The sequence below is a fragment of the Cryptomeria japonica genome, chromosome 3, assembly GCF_030272615.1.
Source record: "Cryptomeria japonica chromosome 3, Sugi_1.0, whole genome shotgun sequence".
NCBI classification, from domain to species: Eukaryota; Viridiplantae; Streptophyta; class Pinopsida; order Cupressales; family Cupressaceae; genus Cryptomeria; species Cryptomeria japonica.
In genome coordinates, this window is record NC_081407.1 from 757,371,342 (window position 1) to 757,394,548 (window position 23,207).

At 34.1% G+C, this 23,207-nt stretch overlaps 1 protein-coding gene across 1 annotated transcript; it reads left to right on the forward strand.

Annotated features, from left to right (window-relative positions):
* Window positions 1-4,586: 4,586 nt before the first annotated feature.
* LOC131034781 (uncharacterized) lies at window positions 4,587-7,107 on the forward strand. Its single transcript, XM_057966363.2, has one exon. The coding sequence runs from the start codon at window positions 4,765-4,767 to the stop codon at window positions 6,886-6,888; it is 2,124 nt and encodes a 707-aa protein (XP_057822346.2). The 5' UTR covers window positions 4,587-4,764; the 3' UTR covers window positions 6,889-7,107.
* The last annotated feature ends 16,100 nt before the right edge of the window (window positions 7,108-23,207 follow it).

Below are 23,207 nucleotides of genomic sequence, written 5' to 3' on the forward strand. Positions count from 1 at the left end.
CAAGGAGGAATGGAATGGTTAAATGAATTGCCCCCTTGCGCTAGGCTCATTTGTGGAGATGTAATAGGAACACTCATTGAAGGAATGAATGAAGAAGTCGGATTGAATGAAGGAAGAGGGTTAATTGAAGAAGAAAGATTGCCCCCATGACTAGTGATCATAGGTGGAATGTCTTGTATTGAAGTAGTCATTATGTTTGATGTAAAAGTAGGTATACTAGCAATAGAAGTTGTCAAAGGGATAGAATGATTGACTTGAGTAGGAGGTTGTGTATAACCCAAAGTTTCAGCACAACTCTTAATAGGCATCACATTCGAATCCACAATGTGTGCAATACTACGCAAAATATCAATTCCATTCTTATCATTTTGAACCATATGTTTTAGACCCTCAATTAAGGGAAGAGCTTGACTATCGGGGTATTCTTGAGACATCCATTGTCGAAAATCATCAAATTGGTTATCCAATTTTGAAAGTTGTTCTTCAGAAACCTCATGGAGAGCTTATTCATCATTAAGAGGATTAGAGGAATTACCTGTGTCCTCGTTAAAAAGGCCATTCAAATTAGGTTCCATCTCCTCGGTAATTAAACCTTGGAAAGACTTAATTCTAAGGCTTCGCCTAACGAGAATGGTGTAAGTAGGGCTTATTGTTATAAAACTCATGCGCTAAAGAGAGAGAGAAGATTTTGAATTTTAGAGGTAGCAAATTTCAATAAAATCAGCCAATCTTCTAGATTTAAGCTGTTAAAGACAATCAGGACAATCTCCCGAAATTTCAGAAAAAATGTCAAGGACCGTGGCGAACGGAGTGCACACAGTCCTCGCAACTTTTTTCAAAATTTTCAGGGATGAAAGTTATGATGATTTTAAAGCTAATCTGAAAAAATTGAGTGATTTTACGATCTATAGATAGGCCAAATTAAAGTTGCAATCTCAAAATTGAACCCTACCAAGATTGTTGAAAAATGCAAAATTTGAATTCTGAAAAAGAGAGGGAAACTGAAATTTTGAATTTTATGATTTTAGAGGGAATACTAAAAGCAATGCAGGTTTTGAAATTTAAAAATTGACTCAATTTCACGCAAAATTCAATTTTGAAAGTGGAAATCAAGGTTGTTGCAATTAAACATTTAATTTCAAAAGTCACAAAATGCAAAAATTTGAATAAAGCACTGAAATTTTGAATGAATGCCAACACACTTTTCAAATTTAGGATAGTAAAAAGCACAATTTTGACATGAATTTCAATTTCAATAATTTTTGAATGATTAGAAGCCTCAATCCAAGCAATCACTAGACCAACTTTGACTGTAATTTTGAAAGTGTAAGAATTAATGAAATCAGCCAAAATTCTGGATTTTAGCAAAAAAATACAGTAAGATCTGACTCTCGAAATTTCGAAAAAAATGTCGGGGACAATGGCGCTCGGGGTGCACACGGTCCTTGCAACTTTTTTCCAAATTTTCAGGGATGAGAGATATTATGATTTTGTTGCAGAATCCAAAGTTACAGCCGATTTAGAGGTGTTTTGATCAATGAAATCATTAGTCAAAGGCTGAATCAAGAGGGTTTTAAAAATTAGGGTTTTGACACTTAACCACTTAATTTCAAAAATTAAAACACAGATATGATTTGACAATTTGGAATAGAAGGGTAGATCTAAAACAATCATTAACAATTAAACATTTCACAAGCTCAATTACTAAAAAGAAAATTTAGGGTTTTCATGCAATTAACCTCTAAAATTTGCAAAAGATCAAACATGGAAATGTAATTAAGGAAGCAAATTTTTTTTTTTTTTCAGATCTAACCATGAATAATCAGAATTAGGATGTTCATGTTGGGTTCACCAAAATGTAAAGCGGAAAATCGAACCCCAGGTGTTCTCCCCCACTCCAAGGAGAAAGGAGGTCACTAGGATTGACGGTTTTCACTTGGGAGGGACTTTACATTCAAAAGAGGGGTTGAAACTCACAAGATATAATCCCACATAATGCAAGACTGGATTCTAAATGAGTTTCAAGGATTGAGACATCAAGGATACCCTCTTTTGTAAAGAATGTAGATAGAAAGATTGAACTAGGAATGCATGTGAAGTAGGAAAGACTCGCTTATAAATGGAGATAGGGATACGGGATGAAGCTGCGGCCCTGAAATTAGCAGTAAAATGTCGAGATGATGCTGTTCTGCAAATTTGAGCAAAAGTTGACGGGACAATGGCGCTCGGAGTGCACACAGTCCTCCGAAAAATCCGCAAAACGAAGGGGGATCTATTCATCTCTGCACAAGGATTCCAGATCTTCAATTACAGCTGTGTACCTGCAACCTACACATAGAAAAGAGAGGACGATTGGGGGGTTAGGGATTAGGGGTTTGCCTTCAGGTCAAACCCCGGTTTTGGAATTAACCAAGAAATGAGAATGCTGTAAATGTAAATGTTTGTAATGTAAACAAGTACTGATACCTTGTTGTAAAAATGTTTGTATTCTTACATGCGAAGGTGTAATGAATGTTGTATTTTGTATGTTGTAAGCGATCTCCTCTTCAATGGTTGAATCCTTGTCTTGAATGCAACACTTAGCCTTGAATGGAGACTTAGAATGCTCAATTGCTTGAAGGAATGCTTGAATGCTTGAATGTTTGAATGTTTGAATATCGCTTCCGCCTCTTGCTTGCATATATTTTTCCCTTTTCTTTTCCTCCTCAAATGGGAGGGGAAATGTAGTTTATATACTTGTCAATTAGGGTTGATAGACTGATTTTTCCGACCTTAGGCCGACCTAGAAACATTATTTCCCGAATTGCAAACTTAAAGACCCGATGCCCAAAAGAGACCGGGCCCAAAATAGGGCCAGGGACCAGGGCGCTGGGCGCCATGGTCCCACCTCCCGGGACAGCAGGGTGCAAGGAGGATCAGGCCAAGGTGCAGAAATATGCAGTTTTTGGTGTTGTAAACAGGTTTCGGGGTCTCCATTCAGGTTCAACGTTGCGCCGCCATCATGAAGACCCAAATGCAGTCAAAATTTTAGGACGCTACAACAATAAGACTTGACATGCTTTTAAGGTGTAGATTCTTTTTAGTAGTTAGAAAAATATAAATTCTATTATTTTTTAGGATGCTTTGTTAGTCATAATTTCTAACTTTATTTTAAAGCCATGATATGTTTTAATGTGTTTCTATAGGTTTAGTAGTAAGCAAACAAAGTTGCACTTGGATTTTTTCACCTCCAAGTGTTGTTGGATCACAAAGGTTTATGCTCTTCTTTGAGTTGCTACTGAAGAGAAACAAGATAATGATAAAGATGGTAATGATGGTTGGAACCCCTTGCATGGACAATTCAAACCCTACTGATGTATGGGTCACAGTGGATGACCAAAACCCTTCTCTTCCTTTATTTGCTACTACTCTTCTTGTTTAACGACCATTCAAAATTGTGTTATTTTTTGTTCCAAGTTATAACCCCATATTAACTCTAGAGGTGTGACTATTTCCACCCACCTTTTTTGTGAATATGTACAACATTATTTTTTAATTATTAATAAATATAATATTTATTAAAAAATAAACTAATTAAATAAATCTAAATTGATTTATGCTAATATATAAAGAACAAAAATCATTTCCTTTACAACTATACAATATGCTTAATCAAAGAAGAAACCTAAATTGATTTATGCTAATATATAAAGCACAAAAGTCATTTCCTTTAGAACTATACATTATGCTTAATCAAAGAAGAAACCTAAATTGATTTATGCTAATAAATAAAGTACAAAAGTCGTTTCCTTTACAATTCTACAATATGCTTAAGTCATTTCCTTTACAACTCTAAAATATGCTTAATCAAAGAAGAAACTTATCTTATAACAAATTTACAAATTTTTAAAAAATTAAGAAATAACAAAATGAATTGAAAACTCAAATTCTATAAATCAAAAAACTTATTAACTTAATCTAAATTGATTTATACTTATGTATATAAAATTATTGATTGATTACTCATGTAAGGTTATGTGTTAAGAAAAATAAAAATTACCGAATTATATTGCAGGCAAAACTGCCAGCTGCAGCCACTTTTATAATATTTTAAAATAAAAATAATAATCATCTAGTTGCAGGCACAACTGCCGACTAATCAGCACGCCTACATTTTGTTAGTTTTCAAACAATTGCAAACACAAACAACTCTGTAAATAGAATTGAATACCAAAACCGTTTGCTGGGAATTGATTTTGTCGACGTTCTTTCCCAGATTGCACATTCTTATTCATACTTAATGCTTGGCGACTGAATCGTGACTCTCTAAATTGAGTTGACATTGATTTGAAACATATGATATAGCAACTAGGATGACGTCAATTGCTATAAAAATATATAGGCCGGCAATTATCTTCCAATTCAAATTTTGATTTCTGGATGACGTCAATCGCTATAAAAATATATACTATTTGATTTATTAATCGGGGGAACTACCTGCCTGAGATTCCACATTCTTTCTTACATTAATATCCTCTTATCCATTGGAGCACGTTTCAGATATTCAACTAATAAGAACAGGTAATACACCTGATTCTTATTTTAGAATTGGAGCATATGTTCTCAACGTCAGAGGTGATGAAATGCTCTACAAAGTCTTGTGTAAGACATATATATACTCCGCCATGGAGACGAGAATTCTTTATCACTAAGCCAAATATAGAATTCTTACAGCAAATAAAGTTGAAAAAGGTATAATCTGAGTCGGTGAAGAGGAAGGAAGATATGGGTGGTTTGCAGGGTTTACTGTATGCTCAAAGTTTCCACGGTCGATTGGAGGAGAAGAAGAAAGAAATAATGGGCTGCTTGCTGGGCTTACAATATGTTCAAAGTTTTCAGGGCTTACAATATACTCAAAGTTTCCATGGTCGATTGGAGGACAAGAGGAAGAAGGAAACCATGGGCTGCAGGCAGGGCTTACAGTATTGTCATGGTCAATCAGAGGAGAAGAGAAAGAAGGAAATAATGGGGTTCTTTCAGGGCTTACAATATGTCCAAAGTTTTCAGGGTTTACAGTATGGTCAAAGTTCCCATGGTCGATTGGAAGAGGAGAGGAGGGAAGAGAACACAATGAGCTGCTTGCAGGGCTTACCATACGCTCAAAGTTTCCAGGGTAAATCAGAGGGGAAGAAGCAGGAGAAAATAATGAACGGCTTGCAGGGTTTACACTATGCTCAATGTTTTAAGGGTCAAGAGGAGGAAGAGGAAAGAATAGGCAGTTTGCAAGGCCTACAAAAAGCTCAAAGTTTTCAGGATCGATATGATGCGAAGAGGAAGAAAGAAATAATGAGCGGCTTGGAGGATTCACAAAATACTTTTGTGGGTGGATTGGAGGGGATGAGAAAGAAGGAAATAATGGGCAGATTGCAGGGCTTACAAAAAGCTCAAAGTTTTCAGGATCGAACAGAGAAGAGGAAGAAGGAATTAATGGGCGGTTTGAAAAGTTTACAGAAGGCTCAAAGTTTTCAGGATCGATCAGAAGAGAAGATTAAGAAGGAAATGATGTGCAATTTGAAGGACTTAAAAAAGACTCAAAATTTTCAAGATGCATCAGAAGAGAAGAAGGAAATATTGAGCCGATTGAAAAGCTTACAGTATGTCCTAAGTTTCCATTGTCCAGTTGAGAAAAAGACGAAGGAAATAATAGGTGGCTTGCAGGGTTCACAGTATGCCCAAGATTTCCATGGTCAATCAAAGAAGGAAAAATTGGGTGGCTTGCTTGGCTCAGAGAATGCTTTAAGTTTCCTCGGTCTACCAGAGGAGAACCTGAAGGAGCAAACAAAAGGCGGCTTTAAACGCTTACAGTATTCTCAAAGTTTCCAAGGTCGATCAGAGAAGGGAAACAAGGAAATAACGAGAGGGCTGCAGGGCTTACACTTTGCTCTAAGTTTCCAGGATCGCTCTTTATCGTCGACAATATACCCTGAAATTGACGACCACTCCGAGCAGGAGGTCTTGGGAACCCTTCTCTGCGTAGAACTCCAGCGGCTGCAGAGTTTCGAGAGCTTTCTGAGCATCGGCTGGCTCCGGCAGGCGCTGGACCTGTGCCTGTCGATGCATAGAGAGCTCCAAGATATTTTTCCCCAAATCCGACAGGCAGTCCTGCGGCAGAATTCAAAGTGGATGGATGAAACCCTAAATGACACGGTGAAGCTCCTTGACGTATGCGACGCTCTGCGCGAGAAAATGAGAGACATGAAGGAGTACCAGGAAAAGCTTCACATTGTGGTTCATTGCTTAAATGGCTGCCTCGGCCCCTGGCAGCTACTCAGGGCCCGGCAGTTCCTCAGCAGTTTAAACGAGTCGTTGGCCAAAGCTCAGAGAAAATCTCGGCTGGAGAATTGCAGCTCCATGTTGCGGCGCATGGGCGAAAAGCGGGCGAGTTCCTCTGCAGGAGCCGGATTAGTGGAACCGATCCATGCAGTAAAAGACCTTACTGTCTTCGTCTGCGGCCTTCTCACCGCCGCCCTTTCAACCAAATCGAGGCGCTCCCTGCCGCTGCCCTGCACCGGGCACTCCGCCTGGGCCTGTGCCCTTCGAACCCTGCACTTTAAAGCAAAGAAAGAGCTCGAAAGGCGTGGAAGCAGAGGCGCCGGCCGCGTTTTGCTGGACGAGCTGCACGCCGTGGAGTCATCTTCCCGGGCTGTGTATCATCTGCTCGTAAATAGCAAGTCAGTCCCGCTAAACGAAGGGCAGGATTTGGAATTGAGGCAGTCGGTGGTGTGTTTAAAGAATTGTGTGGCAGAATTGGAAGACGGCATGGCTTCCTTAGAAAGTCAGATTAATGAACTGATTAAAGTTGTGGTAGCCGATCGGATGGCTCTGTTGAATGCTCTCGCTTATTCGTAGAATTTAAAACTAGGTTTTAGTAAAAATTAAGTATTGTACTAAGTTGAGATCCCTGCGCGGATCAGACCAAGGGTTTTAGTAAAAATGAAGTCTTATACTAAGTTGAGATCCCTGCGTGGATCAAACCAGTCGCTCGCCTCTTCGAACTCTGAATGCGCAACGAAAGGATGAAAATTCAATCTTGGCTGGTTTACTGTACATGCGTATAATACTAAATGTTTTGACAAAATTTCTGTAATAAGTTTTACCAGAATGATATCCTATAATAAACAAAGGTTTTAGCAGAACGATATCCTGTAATAAGTTGAAATCCCTGTGTGAATCAGACCAGTCGCTCGCCTCTTCGAATTCTGAATGCGCAACGAAAAGAGAAAAAATCAATCATGGCTGGTTTACTGTACATGCACATAAAATTATATGGTTTGACAAATTTTCGTATATCTGGACCTTGTTTTAGGTCCATTTTAGAGGACAGGCATAATATTGTTTTCGCTAAACTGCATTTCAACTATTGTTAAATTCAAACATGCACGCTATCTTTTCGCTAAACTGCATTTCAACTGGAATTCGACGTACAGATTGGAATTATTTTTAAAGATGCATCTCTCTTCGATTTTAGTGTTCAGTAACTCTTTAATTGTTTTTCTGCAATCTTAGTTCATTCATCCGTTAATGGTGGATCAAAATCCAAGTAATTAATTATTTCTACTCCATTTGTACAGATGGTCACAGCAATGCACTTTCCGCTATTTGACATCAACTTCGGCATTAATTGTCATCGACCTGACAATTTTTTTAAAACAGTTGATGAGTAGAAATATTTAAACTTTTGTTTACAGTGTTGTGTAATTATATTTTTTTAATTTATAATGTGTAATGTATAACTATACATATTTGTGAGAGTTCTCATTTTTAGTTTCTGTCGATAGGCAGGATATTTATGCATCTGTTTGATGCATTTCATTTTTCAATATCTTGTAGAATTTTAAAAAATATATATGCAATGCTAATGTTTCAATTTTCACATATATTTTTTATCATTTAAAAAAATAAATAATTATCTGCTTTTCTATTGGTTCATAATGGTAACATTCATTGTAAAATTGAATTTATCTTCTTTTTTTTTAATCAAAATATTAAAACTTTCAATCTTTTGGTTGCATTTATTGCATTGTAATAGTTGTCACACTACGAATTAAATGTGCATAGGGCAGTTGCTAGCTAAATGTCCCATTCGAAAATATGTAAGCACAAAAAAAAATTGAAACAAATCTAAGAATGTTGCATAAATCTTATCTTCCCAACTACAAGGAAGTACAATAATTTTGAAGCAATGCACAAAATCTAAGAGAGCTACATAAATATTTTCTTATTTAATAGAAGGAAGTATAAAATTATGTAGCAATCTTGTTATCTATGATGCAAAAACCTGCATAGGGGTTTGCTTTGGATTTGAATTGTACTACATTGACAATGAGGTCCAATTCGATGCAACCATGTATCTTACCAATCTTCACAAGAAATCTATTCAAAAATCTATATAGATCTTATAACATTGAATGTGTAATGAATGCAAATAAGTACACAAAAGTTGTGATTTACAAAAACTGGATGTGGGCATTGTTCATTTACACATGGTTTCTTTGTTTTTGGCGTTTCTCCAAAAATAAATTGAAGATAGCAATTCACTTCATTCTGAGATACAATTTCTTGCAAATATTTAGGTAGACAATTCATTTGGTTTGGTGTATGTGAGATGCTTCTTTGTTGTTTCTTATTGTTGTAAGGTGTGCGCCCTTGGTCTCCTTGTATTGTGTAGCATAAGCGATAGGTTTGGGACATGGCTTAATCGCCTCCCGTGGATTCTGTGTCACATGGTTGTATCGGGCATTAATAGGTCGATCTTTTGGTGCAATGACAACCACTTTTCCAACAAGTGGTATCAGAGCTTGGTCACGGGTTCAAACCCCTCGCTTGCACTAGAGGGGATTGTTGTAAGGTGCGCGTCCTTGGTCTCCTTGTGTTGTGCAACGCAAGCAATGGGCTTGCGATATGGCTTAACCACCTCTCATGGATTCTATGTGTCACATGGATGTATTGGGGTTTGCGACATGGTTTAACCGCCTCTCGTGGATTCTATGTGTCACACGATTGTATCGGGCATTAACACGTTGATCTTTTGGTGCAACAACAACTGTGTTTTCAACACTTATCTCTTCTTTCACATGTGAATTTTCTTGTTGTGTATTTTTTATCTCTTTTTTTTTATTATCCTTGAGTGTTGTTGAAAAAACACACATTATAGCAGCTCGAGTACTGGTCTTCTACTCTAATTCTTTACACTATAGAACTTTAAATTTTCTTTTATCAAACACATGGTAGAATCGTAAAAAAACCAACTTTAAATAGAGGAATTTTGACAAGATTATTACTAATGCCAGACTCTATTATTAACTAGGTAAGGTTAAATTTCTTTCAATATGTCAATAAAAAAAAAATCTAAAAATAATCAAGTGGCAATTTAAAACATTGCTTCAGAATTTTATTTTTTTTTCATAGAAGAAAGGATTTAAATACTACCCTCTTCTAAAATATGTACACGGTACATTGCAAGAGTTGCTATCCACAATGAAAAACAAAACTTCATAGCACAAGTATGAGACGATTGATGAAGGTAGAAAATTAAAATGTTGCAATATAGAAACACTAATATAAGTTGAACCACTTTGAGAGGGTAACCTCTTGATACAATAACCAAGAAAAAATTCCACAATTTTTTTTTTCAAAAGGAGACCCACTCTCTTTTTAGATAGGCATGATTAGGTTAGGTCAATCCATAAGCCCCTACTTGGGCCAAGTAACAAAAATAGAAAATTAACAAACTACTAGGTGACTAGGCAAATGTTAGGCATGCCATAAGTAAGCTCTTCTCTAGCTCGATCGTACGTGATGGCACATGTAGGCTAGGGGCATAAAACTTATAAGCATATCTTTGATAACATAATTGAAAACAATATTTTCAAAAGAAGAAAATAATATTGTTCAACATAAGAAAATAGCACTACTATATCTTCCAAGAGAGTTTAACGAAGAAGCTACATCACCAATAAATAAATTTTCTACAAGCGAAAATGGCAAAAGGCTTGTGCAATATTGACAAGGAAGCCTGTAACATTTTTATACTCTTACTCTTGACCTAAAATTTAGAAGAAGAAAAAAGTGAGTGGAAATAACCAACGAAACACCAAAAATTATTGCGCGGGATAATCTAGATTATCCAAGATTGTTATTGTTTAATAAATATTCAAAAGAGATGGATGTCGTAGACAATGCCAATAGGCTTACTTGATATTGTTGAGATATAGATCTAGATTATTCAATCTTGTTATTGTTGAGAAAATGAAAGCTATTTCTCAAAGATAAAACCCTTCAATCTAATGATTTTCAAAGAAATGAAAGTGCTCAAGAAGGCATTATAAATGTCGTTGCTTAAAACTTTGAGTTCTACTTATTGAGGTTTATAATTGCAATGCTAGGTAAATGCATATTGAGGCATTTTTAAGACAAAAGTATGATTTACCTGAATGTAAATCAAAATAGCTATAAGGGTTTGAAATCTATCATAATTAGGCCATCATACCATAGTTTGTGCTCATGTCGTTGATAAGTAGGCCAGGTTATATTGTGATTTCTTTTGCTTCTGATGTTCCTATTCCAAATTCACAAAATCTCTCTAGTAAACAAAATTATGTGTTTCATTAAAACATTATTGTACCATATGGATTAATACACAACAAAGCACATGAATTAAAAATTGAAAAAAAAATGAAAGTTACCAAAATTGATGAATGAAAGGTATTTATTTGTTTCTTGAGCTTTCTAGATGCAACAATGCTATCTATTTGGCTTCATAATTTTCCAATGATAGGTCTATGTGTAGGAGTCACCTTGATGTAGGAAATAACATGCTTCTTCCTATGACTCTATTTAAATCATTATGATGGGTCATTTATATTACTTTCAAAAAACAAATTTCATAGGGCGCTTTTATAAATTCATGAGAAGATTGTAATAATATATGAAAATGAGTGTTAGCAATTTTTTCGCCATATAATGACAATTTCTACATATTCTGGTAATAGAGAAATCTATACAAACATGAATTCAAAATCTATTCTTGGGAACACCCTCAAGAGAGACTACCGTCCAAAAACATACATCACTCATGTATTAATCAATAATGAAATCATCACAATACATATTTAAAGTTCTCCATGAATTTTATGAAACACAAGTTCTCTATATACATTTAATGCTAACAAACATGCAACCACATATCTCGTAATGTAGAAGATAGGTTTTAGGTACATAATATTATCTATATTATCTTTTCTACTTTAAATTGATCCCACATATTTAAATCCTTCTAACTCACTTTAAAAAATAGTATAGAATAAGCAATAGATGTGCTTGTTTTTAAAGGTTTCAAAGGTCTAAAATAAAATAACAAAATTATAAAAGTGGGATATTAATGGGAGAGAAGAGATGAAACATATTAATGATTGAAAGTTGAGAAAAGTAGGGCCCTCAAGCATTCACCATCCCCTACTAAGGACTAACATTGGTTGTGAATCAAAAACATAAGAGGATGATAAGGTAAGGTAAGCAAGGTTTATTGTGTCTAAGTTATTTTATTATGATATTTTCTCATCCTTTTTTCTATTTTTGAGAATTCAAAGAATTTAGAATTATTTCATTGTGTTCACATTCTTTTTGTATGCTAATTTTATTTTTATGTTAGGTTAGATAATGAATTTGAATTCACAATGTATTATTAATTTATCAAAACTGATTTCTATAAATAGATGTTAACTCAGACATCAATAAAATTTATCTTATTATGGATTTGATAATGAATAGATCTCATTTTATTTATTTTACAAATGAAATAAATTTAAAACTGATAAAATATTTTAAAAAAATTTATAAATAAGAAAAATAAATTCATGCAAATTCCACATTTTAATTGATTACTCTAGAACATCTTCAATGGTAGGGATTAACGAAAAAATAATTTAAGAGATTATTTAACTCGAATTCTCTTAAATTCACATCCATTAGAGGTTTTTAGCAATCCAAATATTTATTTCTAGTCCATTTGTATAAGTGGTCATGTAAACAATTGGTGATGAACTCTCTGCTACTTGATATTGATTATCTATAATGTAACCAAACACACAATATATCTGCTTCAACTATGGTCAATTCTATACATTACAAGTTGTTTAATATTTACCATGATTCATGATATTGTAATGGCGAGGTTAGTATACTCATGTCATATTTCATATAGTTTTGTATTTATTTTGATTGAATGTTTTGGTGCAATTAAATATTAATAACTAGAATAATTTTATGCAAAATTTGATTCATTCTTCAATCCTTATAACTATTTACACATATTGCTACATATTTGACTATACCTTATTCCTGTCTACACACTACATTTATTATACCCTCTATATCTAAGCATTCATTTCCTACACGAACAATTTTATCCCCTTAGCTCAAATCAATCATGTGGATGTGATCCTTAAAATTTAAAAGTTTAAATTCTTTTTTTCATTTACTTCTACCTATTTTATTACACTAAGTTGACTTGGTACACATTTAGCATGATTCCTCAATAAGAACATTCAATTCATCATCCTAATAAGAGACTACTCATTGAATAAACTATTTGATAATAAAGAACATTTATTAGAGAAACATTTTAATTAGAATACTAAAAGGAGTAATATTCACTTCGAAATGTAATTCAAGACATTTGCACAATTGCTTATTGTTCGCTGATATTTAACTCAAAGTCGATCTCTCTAAGAATTAGCCTAGAAAAGCATGTCCCTAATGAATCAGTAAATAAATAAATAAATAAAATGAAAAAAAAGATATTTTTTTTATGATCTAGGACCATCTGTATATAAGAAAGTAGAAGCGTGCAATTAACAAAATCAAATCCACAAGCTACATAATATCTATCTATGCCTATAAAAATAATTCAACATGTATCATAAACTTGACGTAAGAAAAAGTCACCATCTTACACATATACAAAATAAAAAATAAATAAAATTACACATTCGTTCTGTATTTAATTTCCTTTAATTTCTAGATTAATTATTATTTTAAAGATAGGTCAATTTCCTTCACAAAGAGCCCTATCAATTAACGTAAGTTTAATTATAGGCACAACTGCGGACGACTGTAAAATTGGTGTAATCAAACTGCACGCCTACAATTTTTTTTATTTTCAAACAATTGCAAAAATAAACGAAGTCTTCAATAAAAATTGAATACGGGAATTGATAAAGTCGTCGCCAAAATATTATCCTCCAGATTCTATATTCGTACTCATTTTAAATGATTGACTCAGTAAATTGAGTTGACATTGATAGTTGAATTTGATTGAAACATATGATGATGTAGCAACTAAATAGTATAATAAAAATATATACTTTTTGCTTTTGTCATTAGCGAAGTGATCATCCTAGGATTCTATATTTTTTTTTATTATTAGTATTTATATTGCAATAAGTTGTAATGGTTATATGGATAGAAAATTGTATGTAAGTTAATATTTTATACAGTATAATTATATAAGTGTATTATAGAATGCATTATAAATTGCGAACAAGGTTGAGTTAAAACAAATGTAACTAGTTATATGTACTTAATTTTTTCAATAATTTTGACACCATTGAAAATAAATATGGCGATGAATATGTGGTTAGAAACTGGTTTTGTAGTTATTTTTTGATGATTTAGAATATCATCGTAATTTTTTTATTCAACTATGTAAATCTATACTTTGTAGGTCATTTATAGAAGATTGGACAAAACTAAAATGTAATTTAGGGTAAGATAATATAAGAGGAATAGTTTGTCTCTTTAATTAGTATTATGTTTTGTCTTGGTCATGTTTGACCTCTCATAGCTAGAAAATGATAAGTGAGGCACAAACCATTAGTTTTCTTTGGTAGGTTTTTAATTTCCCTTAGAGTGAGTATGGATCATCTTCCTTTCAGTAGGTGCTATGCATTCTTCCATGTTGGCAATCATTATGGATTTGACGGTGATTATTTAGTTTCTTGAACAAAAGTTATTAGTAGATACTTTGGATGGTTGTCATGGAAGATCATTTCCATTCAAGACAAATCTTTAAATTTCATTATTGGGATGGCTAGAGGAAAATTTAATTATGGAGAGAGAGAGAGAGAGAGAGAGAGAGAGAGAGAGAGAGAGAGAGAGAGAGAGAGAGAGAGAGAGAGAGAGAGAGAGAGAGAGAGAGAGAGAGAGAGAGAGAGAGAGAGAGAGAGAGAGAGAGATTGGTATTAATATCTAAACTTCGTATGTTATAATCCCAATGATTCTTATGACTATGATGGTGCTTGATTCTCTTGCGATGGATACCCACTTCCTATGGTGTTGAAGTTTATACTCAATATGTCAATTGATGTTGGTGCTTAATCTTGATGATGATAATTGTTATATTAGATGCAAAAAAGTGATATAGTTGATGAAGTTCATTATGATGCAGTTGTAAAGAGGTGTTGTTGATGAAGTCATTACTTGGATTGCCTAATAACATTGATCAGATATGTTGTTCTTGGTCAAATGTCCACCTCAGTTTGGTGTTGATATCTTACCATGAATAATGAAGATGGTGATATTATAATAGATATTGCTACTTTATGCTGATGCTCATATCAATAATAGTGTTGATGCTCATGATTGACAATAGTGATGGTATCATGAAGATATTAAGATGAGGATTATAAACATGGTGATAAAATGGATATGATGTTGATGGTGTTGATGACCTTTCACTTGCTCCAAGATGTTGTGTTGCTCTTGGGTGAGAAAATATTTCTACAAAGATAATCTGGTTGTTTGCAGAGTGATGAAATTGAAGATGCAAGAAAGTATGGTGAATACAAGTCAAAAGAATTCTTTGCATTCCTCTGTAGTTGTAGATATGCTCTTGCATTTTTGGGTATAGTGTTTATGATCTTTGGGCGTTGCACTCCTGTATTTTCACGTCCCTGGTGTTGCAGATTATGCTTCTGGTAATTGCAATTTGTTGGCAGTTTGGTGGTCTGTCAGGTTTGGTTCGGAGAATTCTCTGCATTAAGGTTTCTTTAATTGTGTCTTGGAGAACATGCTTACAATGTTTGTGCAATATCTTATTTCAAATTTCAAGTGATGATGTGCTTTGAATGTGTGTTGATGATGTTATATTTTATCAATGTGTTTCTTAACAGTCTGGTTATGAAATGCTCTGTATCAATTTGGTATTGCTAAATTGTCTTGGCTTGACAAAGAAAAATAACTATTTGGAAATGATTTTGGATGTTCAAGGAACATCCTTATGTGGCCCACTTGTCAATGATTAATTAATTTAGTGTTGCATTGTGTTTCGAATTGGTTTTCAAGGTTGTTTGTGGTTATCTAATTGATAGGGCTTGTTCTATTTCTTATGTCATGTTCTTGATGGTATACACCCACATAGGAAATTGAATTAAGTTGTATTTAGGTCCCACCATGTCATGTGGGGATCCACAAATTCAGTAGTTTCATGTTGAAGGTGCATTTTTGGGTCGATTGGTTATGTGCTACACATTTTATCTACAACTTACCATGATCTTGACTTTGGAGGATGTGTACCAATGTGTATGATGCTTGGAACCAATTTGTATATTGTGTTATGATGTTTTAGGTCCTCTCTATCCATTGGATTGGACCAATTTCACCATAATTATGTTGTGGTGGTTGACTTGTTGGGATCACTACTTCCCTATTTTGGATAACCTAATTGATGTTTTGTAATGATTCAGATGATATATAGAGAAAATTAAATCAATGTGGAAAGGGGGGATTGTGGAAAATGTGAATCTAAGGTAGAAGATGTATGTGGTGAGTGTATTGAATTAAAATTGTCAATAGTTACTTCAAGCATTGTTTTAAAAGCAGCTAAACTCAAGGGAGACTACCAGATGTTGTGATGCTAAAGGGCCTACAAACTGTAATTCAATATTTCATGTACCTTTCCCCATGGAAGTGAGTCTCGACTTGCAATTCCTTTGTATATTTCCCTAAGGAAGTGATTCTTGAGCCGCAAGTCCTTCTAGGAGTAGTGAGATTCCTAGGGTAGTGAGCCCTAAAACAAATATTGTAATACTTGTTCATATAATGTGAGCTTACTCTCACCATAGTTTTTCCCTTTTTAGGTTTTCCATGTAAATTTGGTATTCTCTTGTGCATGGTTGTTCATTCCTTTATCTTTCATTATTGTTGATCAGTATAACATTTTAAGTTGCAATTGATTTGTGCTTTGTAATGCCCCACCATAAACCCTAAAGGAAAAACATCACAATCTATGCAACTAAGGGTGATTTTTTGTTTTCTTTAAAAAAAAAAAGTGCTTGAATTAAACCATTGCACATCTAATAACACAGCGGAAGTCTAACTCCTGAATTTCCTAAGGGTCACCAATGAAGATTACTTCGTAAATTATATTAACACCATGGAAAAACCTATTGTTCAGCTTTATAGGAAAATTAAATGTTTAAGATAAAAATTCCCCAATGAAAGAATTCAAAGTACTCCAAAGCAATCATTTAATATATACAAAAGAATTAAGCAACTAAAATAACATGCCTTCCAATGTTTCTCTATTTTACAATATTCGAAAATACGTGTTTACAAAAATTACACCATGAATTAAAATGTTACAAAATGAAGGTTACATAAAAGTTTCGATACAAGACCTCAAGATTTCAACTGAATAATGGTCACAAATAAGAGCTGGTACATGAACCATGAACCAAGAACATCAGCGAAGCCTTTCCTCGCCTAAAGACACCTTCCAGAACATTCGATGGAAAGTGACACTACCACCCGACCATGTGATCCTGAAATGGAACCACCCCATCGTGCTAGGAGATAGTAGAAAACCCTCAAGCAAGAAAAATAAGACAAGTATGAAAGAAATACATGACTCCGCAAACATTCATGTGACTCAACTCACAAACACTAGTGACTCTAAGGAGAGAGTGTCATCGCATAGCTTAAGATGGATACCATGGTATAGCCTCCTAGGTTCCGACTCTCTCTATCCTGGTAACCTCTCTCGGCTTCCGGCTCCAACTAAGTCTCATGCGGACCCTACCAATCCTTTCATGAAGACAAGGTGGTTAGTTTGCCATTCTAGGCCTTCTCGTAGCATTATGAGCCCTGTACAAGCACTACACCTATGCACGAGGCATATTATCTTAATTAATGTTTATTTCACCCATATCAATTTTTAGGTTATCACTTTTTAACTAACTTCCGACGGTGTAAATCCTGTCATCCACTTTGGGCACGACCCCCGCTCGAAAGCCAATCTCTCTCATAGGACACTATAGGAAAAGTCTCTCTATGAGAACTCTATGGTGAAACAGACAACCATACCTAATTCTGACAAACCATAGGTGAAGGATACACAATTTACTAACCGAAGGTTGGCCATTTGGACAAAACACACAATGGCTCACATCCATAAAGTTATACCTCGACACCTGACCAAGGAAACATAATAACATAGGACACAACAATAATGCAAACAAGAATTGGAATTTAAACTTGACAGAAGACACCATTTACACATGATCCTAACACAGGTAATCTTTCCTTAAAACAGTCAAAATGCATAAACAACTTGCAAATAAAGACTTCCAAAAAATAAGAATCACAACTATATTAATACACTATTTAATAAATCGTAAACCTAATGTTTCAACAATGCCATTACTCCCCAAACTTTCCTAGAGAAGCGATTAATAATTCTTAATACCTAGGTTCTGAGCACAAGCATAAATTTCTATATAATAAAAAAGTGTGCAATATGTTCTTAAACAAAATTTCACTACTATAGCTATTAAATTAGTTAATATCTATTTCACTATGATTTCCATTCCTCTATTTTAAATGACTAATGATTATATTTTCAATTAACAATGATATAAGCATAATCATATAAATAACCATAACCTATGTCTAAAATACAAATTCCACCCTTCCTTAAATAATAAACAAAATCAAATGAAACCCTGACCTCTTTGCAAGCTTGAATCTGATTTGTGAAACTTCTGACAATCTTCCACCAATTAGCTCTATGCCTTACTTGTCAATCTCAAACTTGCTATTCTCCAACTCGCTATTCTCCAACTTGCTATTCTCCAACTTACTATTCTCCTATATCATTCTTTATTCCTTCGTTGCATCTCCATCCCCCTTCTCTTCCCACTCAATGGTTATATATAGTGTAGCTGTCTACCCACTTTCCTACTTTCGAGCTATCTCTACTAGAGGTGGATTGATGCCAAGTGACACCACTCAAGATCTAACTACAACATAACAGTCCTAATCGTAATTGAACACCTATGTGTTCATCATGTAAAGTTCTTCATTAACCATTCCACGACACCACACCACTAAAGTGGTTAAATCCTTATTTATAGATAATACATGTGGCTTTTGACTTCAATACTAAATTGACTTTACTAAAAATAACTTCCTAAAAATAAGCAAATTAAATAACTATCTAATAAATGTTGATAATGGTGGATATGGGTGGGTTTACGTGGGTTGGTAAACCACATTATTCTCCAATTTACTCCCTACATTACCTCCTAACCCTTCATTAATTCACTCCACCACATACCTTAATGGATATGGTTGCATATAAATCGGTGCCTCAACCATATTTGCTTGTTGTTGTGGGGTATGCATATTGCAAAGGGAGGAGGGCACGTATAATAAAAAGGGAGGAGGGTGGTCGGTGGTAATACCGACCCCTCCCTTTATTAAGGGGGGTGGTCGATATTACTATCGGCCACCCTAGCTATTAGTTTAAAAAACTTTATTAACACTAAACCGCCACCCTATTTATTTAATTTGTTTTATTTTTTATATTATATATATATATATATTTAATTTATTTTAATTTTCATTTTTTTATTATATGTTTAATATATAGTTAATAACCCTTTCACTAATATATATTTTTAAACATTAATCATTATTTAACAAATTTAAATATATATTTCAGTTCTTCATTAAAGTAATATTTATAATTTAAAAAAAAATAAAAATATATATATATATATAAATATTATATATCATAATTACATATTTATATATTTGTATATGATCGATTCATACATGTATATGGTCGATTCATATACATATATATAATACGTACATATATATTTATTCTCAAATGATTACATAGACATATACAAAATTCATGAAATAATCATATTTCACAGTAATTGTTTATATATGTGTGTGTGTGTGTGTTTATGTGTGTGTGAGTGTACGATCTATTTCACAATTATTTAACTACCAAATATATTTAACTTCCAAATATATTTAACTTGTATCAATATAACAAAACGATTAATTAAAAATCAATCACTCTATATATATATGGTACGTTATATTATAAACTCTAATTTATTCAACTTCCAAATAATCCTATTAAGATAATCAACATAATTGAACATGACTCCTAATTACCTACACGTATATTTATATGTATATGTTCAAGTCTGAATCTACATATTAAATATGTATAATGATAGTATAAATTGAAAACCAATCATCGAACATAGTTTCGATAATTCACCTACTTCTACATGAAGGATGTTAAATCTTAGCATCAGTATTTAATTCTCGTTATTAACAATTTTTCACCCTTCATAGACAAATAAAACATAACATGCAATAATTAAAATCACTTAAACACGCAAATTGAGCAAACATCAAGCGATTTCTCATAAAAGGTCAATCAACAAAATACGAAGGTCAACGACTGATAGGACAACTAACTGACGACACTCACCCGAATGTAACTAAACAAAATAGGGTCAACTACTATCTCCTCCACTTCCATCAGAAAATATAAGGCACACTCAAACCCGTGAAGCCAAGTGGAGACGATACCCCGTACCTACCCGGTACTTGTACCTATAATTATCCTGCATCACCGAACCACTCATGCAAATATACAATATAGAAAACATGCCATACACACCGATGAAGGAGAATCACGACATTCCCTGTCTCACCAAAATGAGTGAAGGAAAATCGTCTCCTTGCATCCAATACACTCACAGACACACAACATATTATTCCACATTGCATAGATAAAGTAAAGTGTCAGTACATAGCAATAATCCATAAAGTGCTATAAACCACAAATACTAAAATACTGCAAATAAATTATGCATTCCATATCGAGATAAAACATGAAATAATGTCATATAAGTCTGAATAATAAAACATGGTAATGTATCCATTGAAAACAACCAAAATATAACATTTTAAGTTGCAATTGATTTGTGCTCTAAAGTTTTAAGATTTGTCCAAGACTTATTCACCCCCCTCTTAGTCTTGGGGTGTGTTCAACACTATGGTTATGAACCTAATTCTTATAAAAGATGAAAAAGAGAAGATATTTTCTTAAAAAACTCCCAAATGTGTTCATCAGTGCCATACTCCCTTTTGACATATATCTAGAGAATGAATTGAATAGATTGTAGGCTTTTAGGAGTGCATGGTTTATTACAACACATATTAAATCTAATGAATAAGTTCATTTTTATATGCTAAAAGATCAATTCCATATGATAGACTCAACTTACAATTGAGAGAAAAATAGCTATTCATTTATCAAATTTTTACTATCATATATTTAATTACCAAATAAAACTTTAGATTATAAATAAAGTAGTATAAAATAAATTTATCACCTTGCTTCTAAAGTTCTATGTGTTGGCCATTTGGAGGAATTGATTATGTGTTGCATTGATGTTTTATCATTGATGTCAACAGTAACTGTTTGGATGCTTTACTGACACCCTTTTGGTCCCGATAGGATGAGTGGTTTCTGGTTGTTTTGGATTCGACATGATCCAGTATGCTCCAATATGATTTGGTTATGGAATTGGCTTGTTCATGATACTCATGTTCATATTTAGTAAGTTGGTTTTAGTCTGGTGATCAGATATTGTTTTCTTGGAAGCTTGGCTTGTGGTACCGGCAAGGGTTTCACCGGCAGAGCTTTGATGAAGATCTTTTATGATATGCATAAGTGATGTTGGTGCAGCTTCTAGTGGAGATTCAAGATGTTGATGGTCATCATGTTCAAGACTTGGTGGATGGAGATCATTGCTTTAGCATGTGGACCTATATTGGGTCTCGGTTGATCTAGGTTATGGACTGACTTAATATAATGTGTGGATTGGACCTCTCGATGTGTTTCCGGGATGTCTTATGTGCTGGATATTATTTGTTTGGTCTAAGGAAAACATGTTTTGTAATCATGTAATTGGTTTATTGTCTGGTGGCCGACCTGATTATTTATGGTCAAGGGTTTGTATATATATATGATCATGTAAGATCTCATTATAGATCGTCATTGTATGGGATATGGATACGTAATGTGAAAATAATGTAATATCATCTAGACAGAGGATTTGGTTGATCATTGGAGATCGAGTTGGGTTTATGTAAGAGGATTTAGTCCTCCGGTATAGAGCTTAACCAAAACTGTACTCAAGCATAGGAGATGCTATCTTTGCAGTTCAATCACTTCTCTGGATTGTAGTCTGGATTTCTATGTAGTCAGTGAGAATCCTTTTGTGATGAGCAATGCGCTCTAGGCTGTTGGCCTTCCTGTAACTATAGTCCCCTCAATTGTAATTCATGTACTTACTGCAGAAGTATTATCTGACTGTGGGTAGGCTTCCCACTGTGGTTTTTCTCTTTACCGAATTTTCCATGTATAAATCTTGGTGTCATATGGATGGTTTTTATTCTCTGATTATTGTTTATGCTTAATTGGTTTAACTGTTATTCTGGTATTTAGTTTAAGAATTTTGGTATTAATGTTTTGGGTTCCGGTATTAAAGTTTTAATTGCTAAATGTTCTAGTAATCTGAGACAACTGATTCACCCCCCCCTCTCAGTTGTCTTCTGGTTATTTGAACTGTCTAACAATTGGTATTAGTGCTTTGGTCCTCTCTGCAAAAAGCTTAACCGCTTGAGGAAGATCCTATGGTGACTAACAGTTCAAGTTCATCTAGTTCATCTGGAGCTATCTTTCCTAGAAATATTCCTAGGCTTGATGGAACAAATTACATAGTATGGAAGATTCAGATGGAGACTCATCTGAGATACATCTTGGCAAGGAGATTTGGTAGATCACATAGAATGGTGTTTCACCTTATAATCTGACATCTAGTAATCCTCCTCTGGAAAACATGGATAAGGAGCTTGAGAATGATTGTAGAGCAAGAGAAACCCTCTTATGTGCACTTTTTGATCAACAAACAATGGGATTAACTGACAAATCATCTGGAAAGGCTATATGGGATAAGTTGGAGGCTCTTAATGAAGGTGACCCTACAATGAAGATTTCTAAACTTGATGGTTGTCGAGTGAGATATGAAAACCTGAAGATGGAAGAAGATGAAAGGATTACTGCATTCATGGAAAGGGTAAATGAGATTGTTATGGGAATTCAATGTTGTGGTGGAACTTTGAGTGAAGATGAAATTGTTTCTAAAGTCCTGAGAGCCCTACCACTGGCTTACAAGATGAAGGCTACTGCAATTAATGAGTTGAGAACAATGGCTAATACATCTATCAATAGAGATACCTTGGTTGGGAAATTATCTGCTTTTGAGCTTAAAGAATTTGGACCCTCTGGAGTTGTGAAGACTGAACTTTATTTTCATGCATCTACATCATCAACCAGTAGCAAGATTGGAAAGATTTGTATGCAAAATAATTGGATGATATGAAGAGAGAAGATGAATAATTTGAGCAACTTGAAGCCCTATTTGCTAGAAGAGTACCTAAAGGATTGACAGGAAGTGAGTATGAAGGAAAAGCACCTTTTAAATGTTTTGCATGTAATAAGATTGGTCATTTTGTATCTAGATGTCCTGAAAGGAATTCAAGATTTGAGGAAAGAGTTAGAAGATCTTTTAAGCCTAATCTTGGATATCAGAACAAGTATAAGTACAGGAAAAACAAAGACAAATCATGCTACATAGCGGATGAGGAGGGCATTACTAATTTTGATAATGAACCAGTAGAAGACTCTGCTAGTGGTTCCAAAAATGGAAAGGAATGGGTGTTCCTAGCTATCTAGGAAGATGTTTTGGCACTGGAAGATAATGTACCCGAAGAGAAGGCACTTGTTGCTA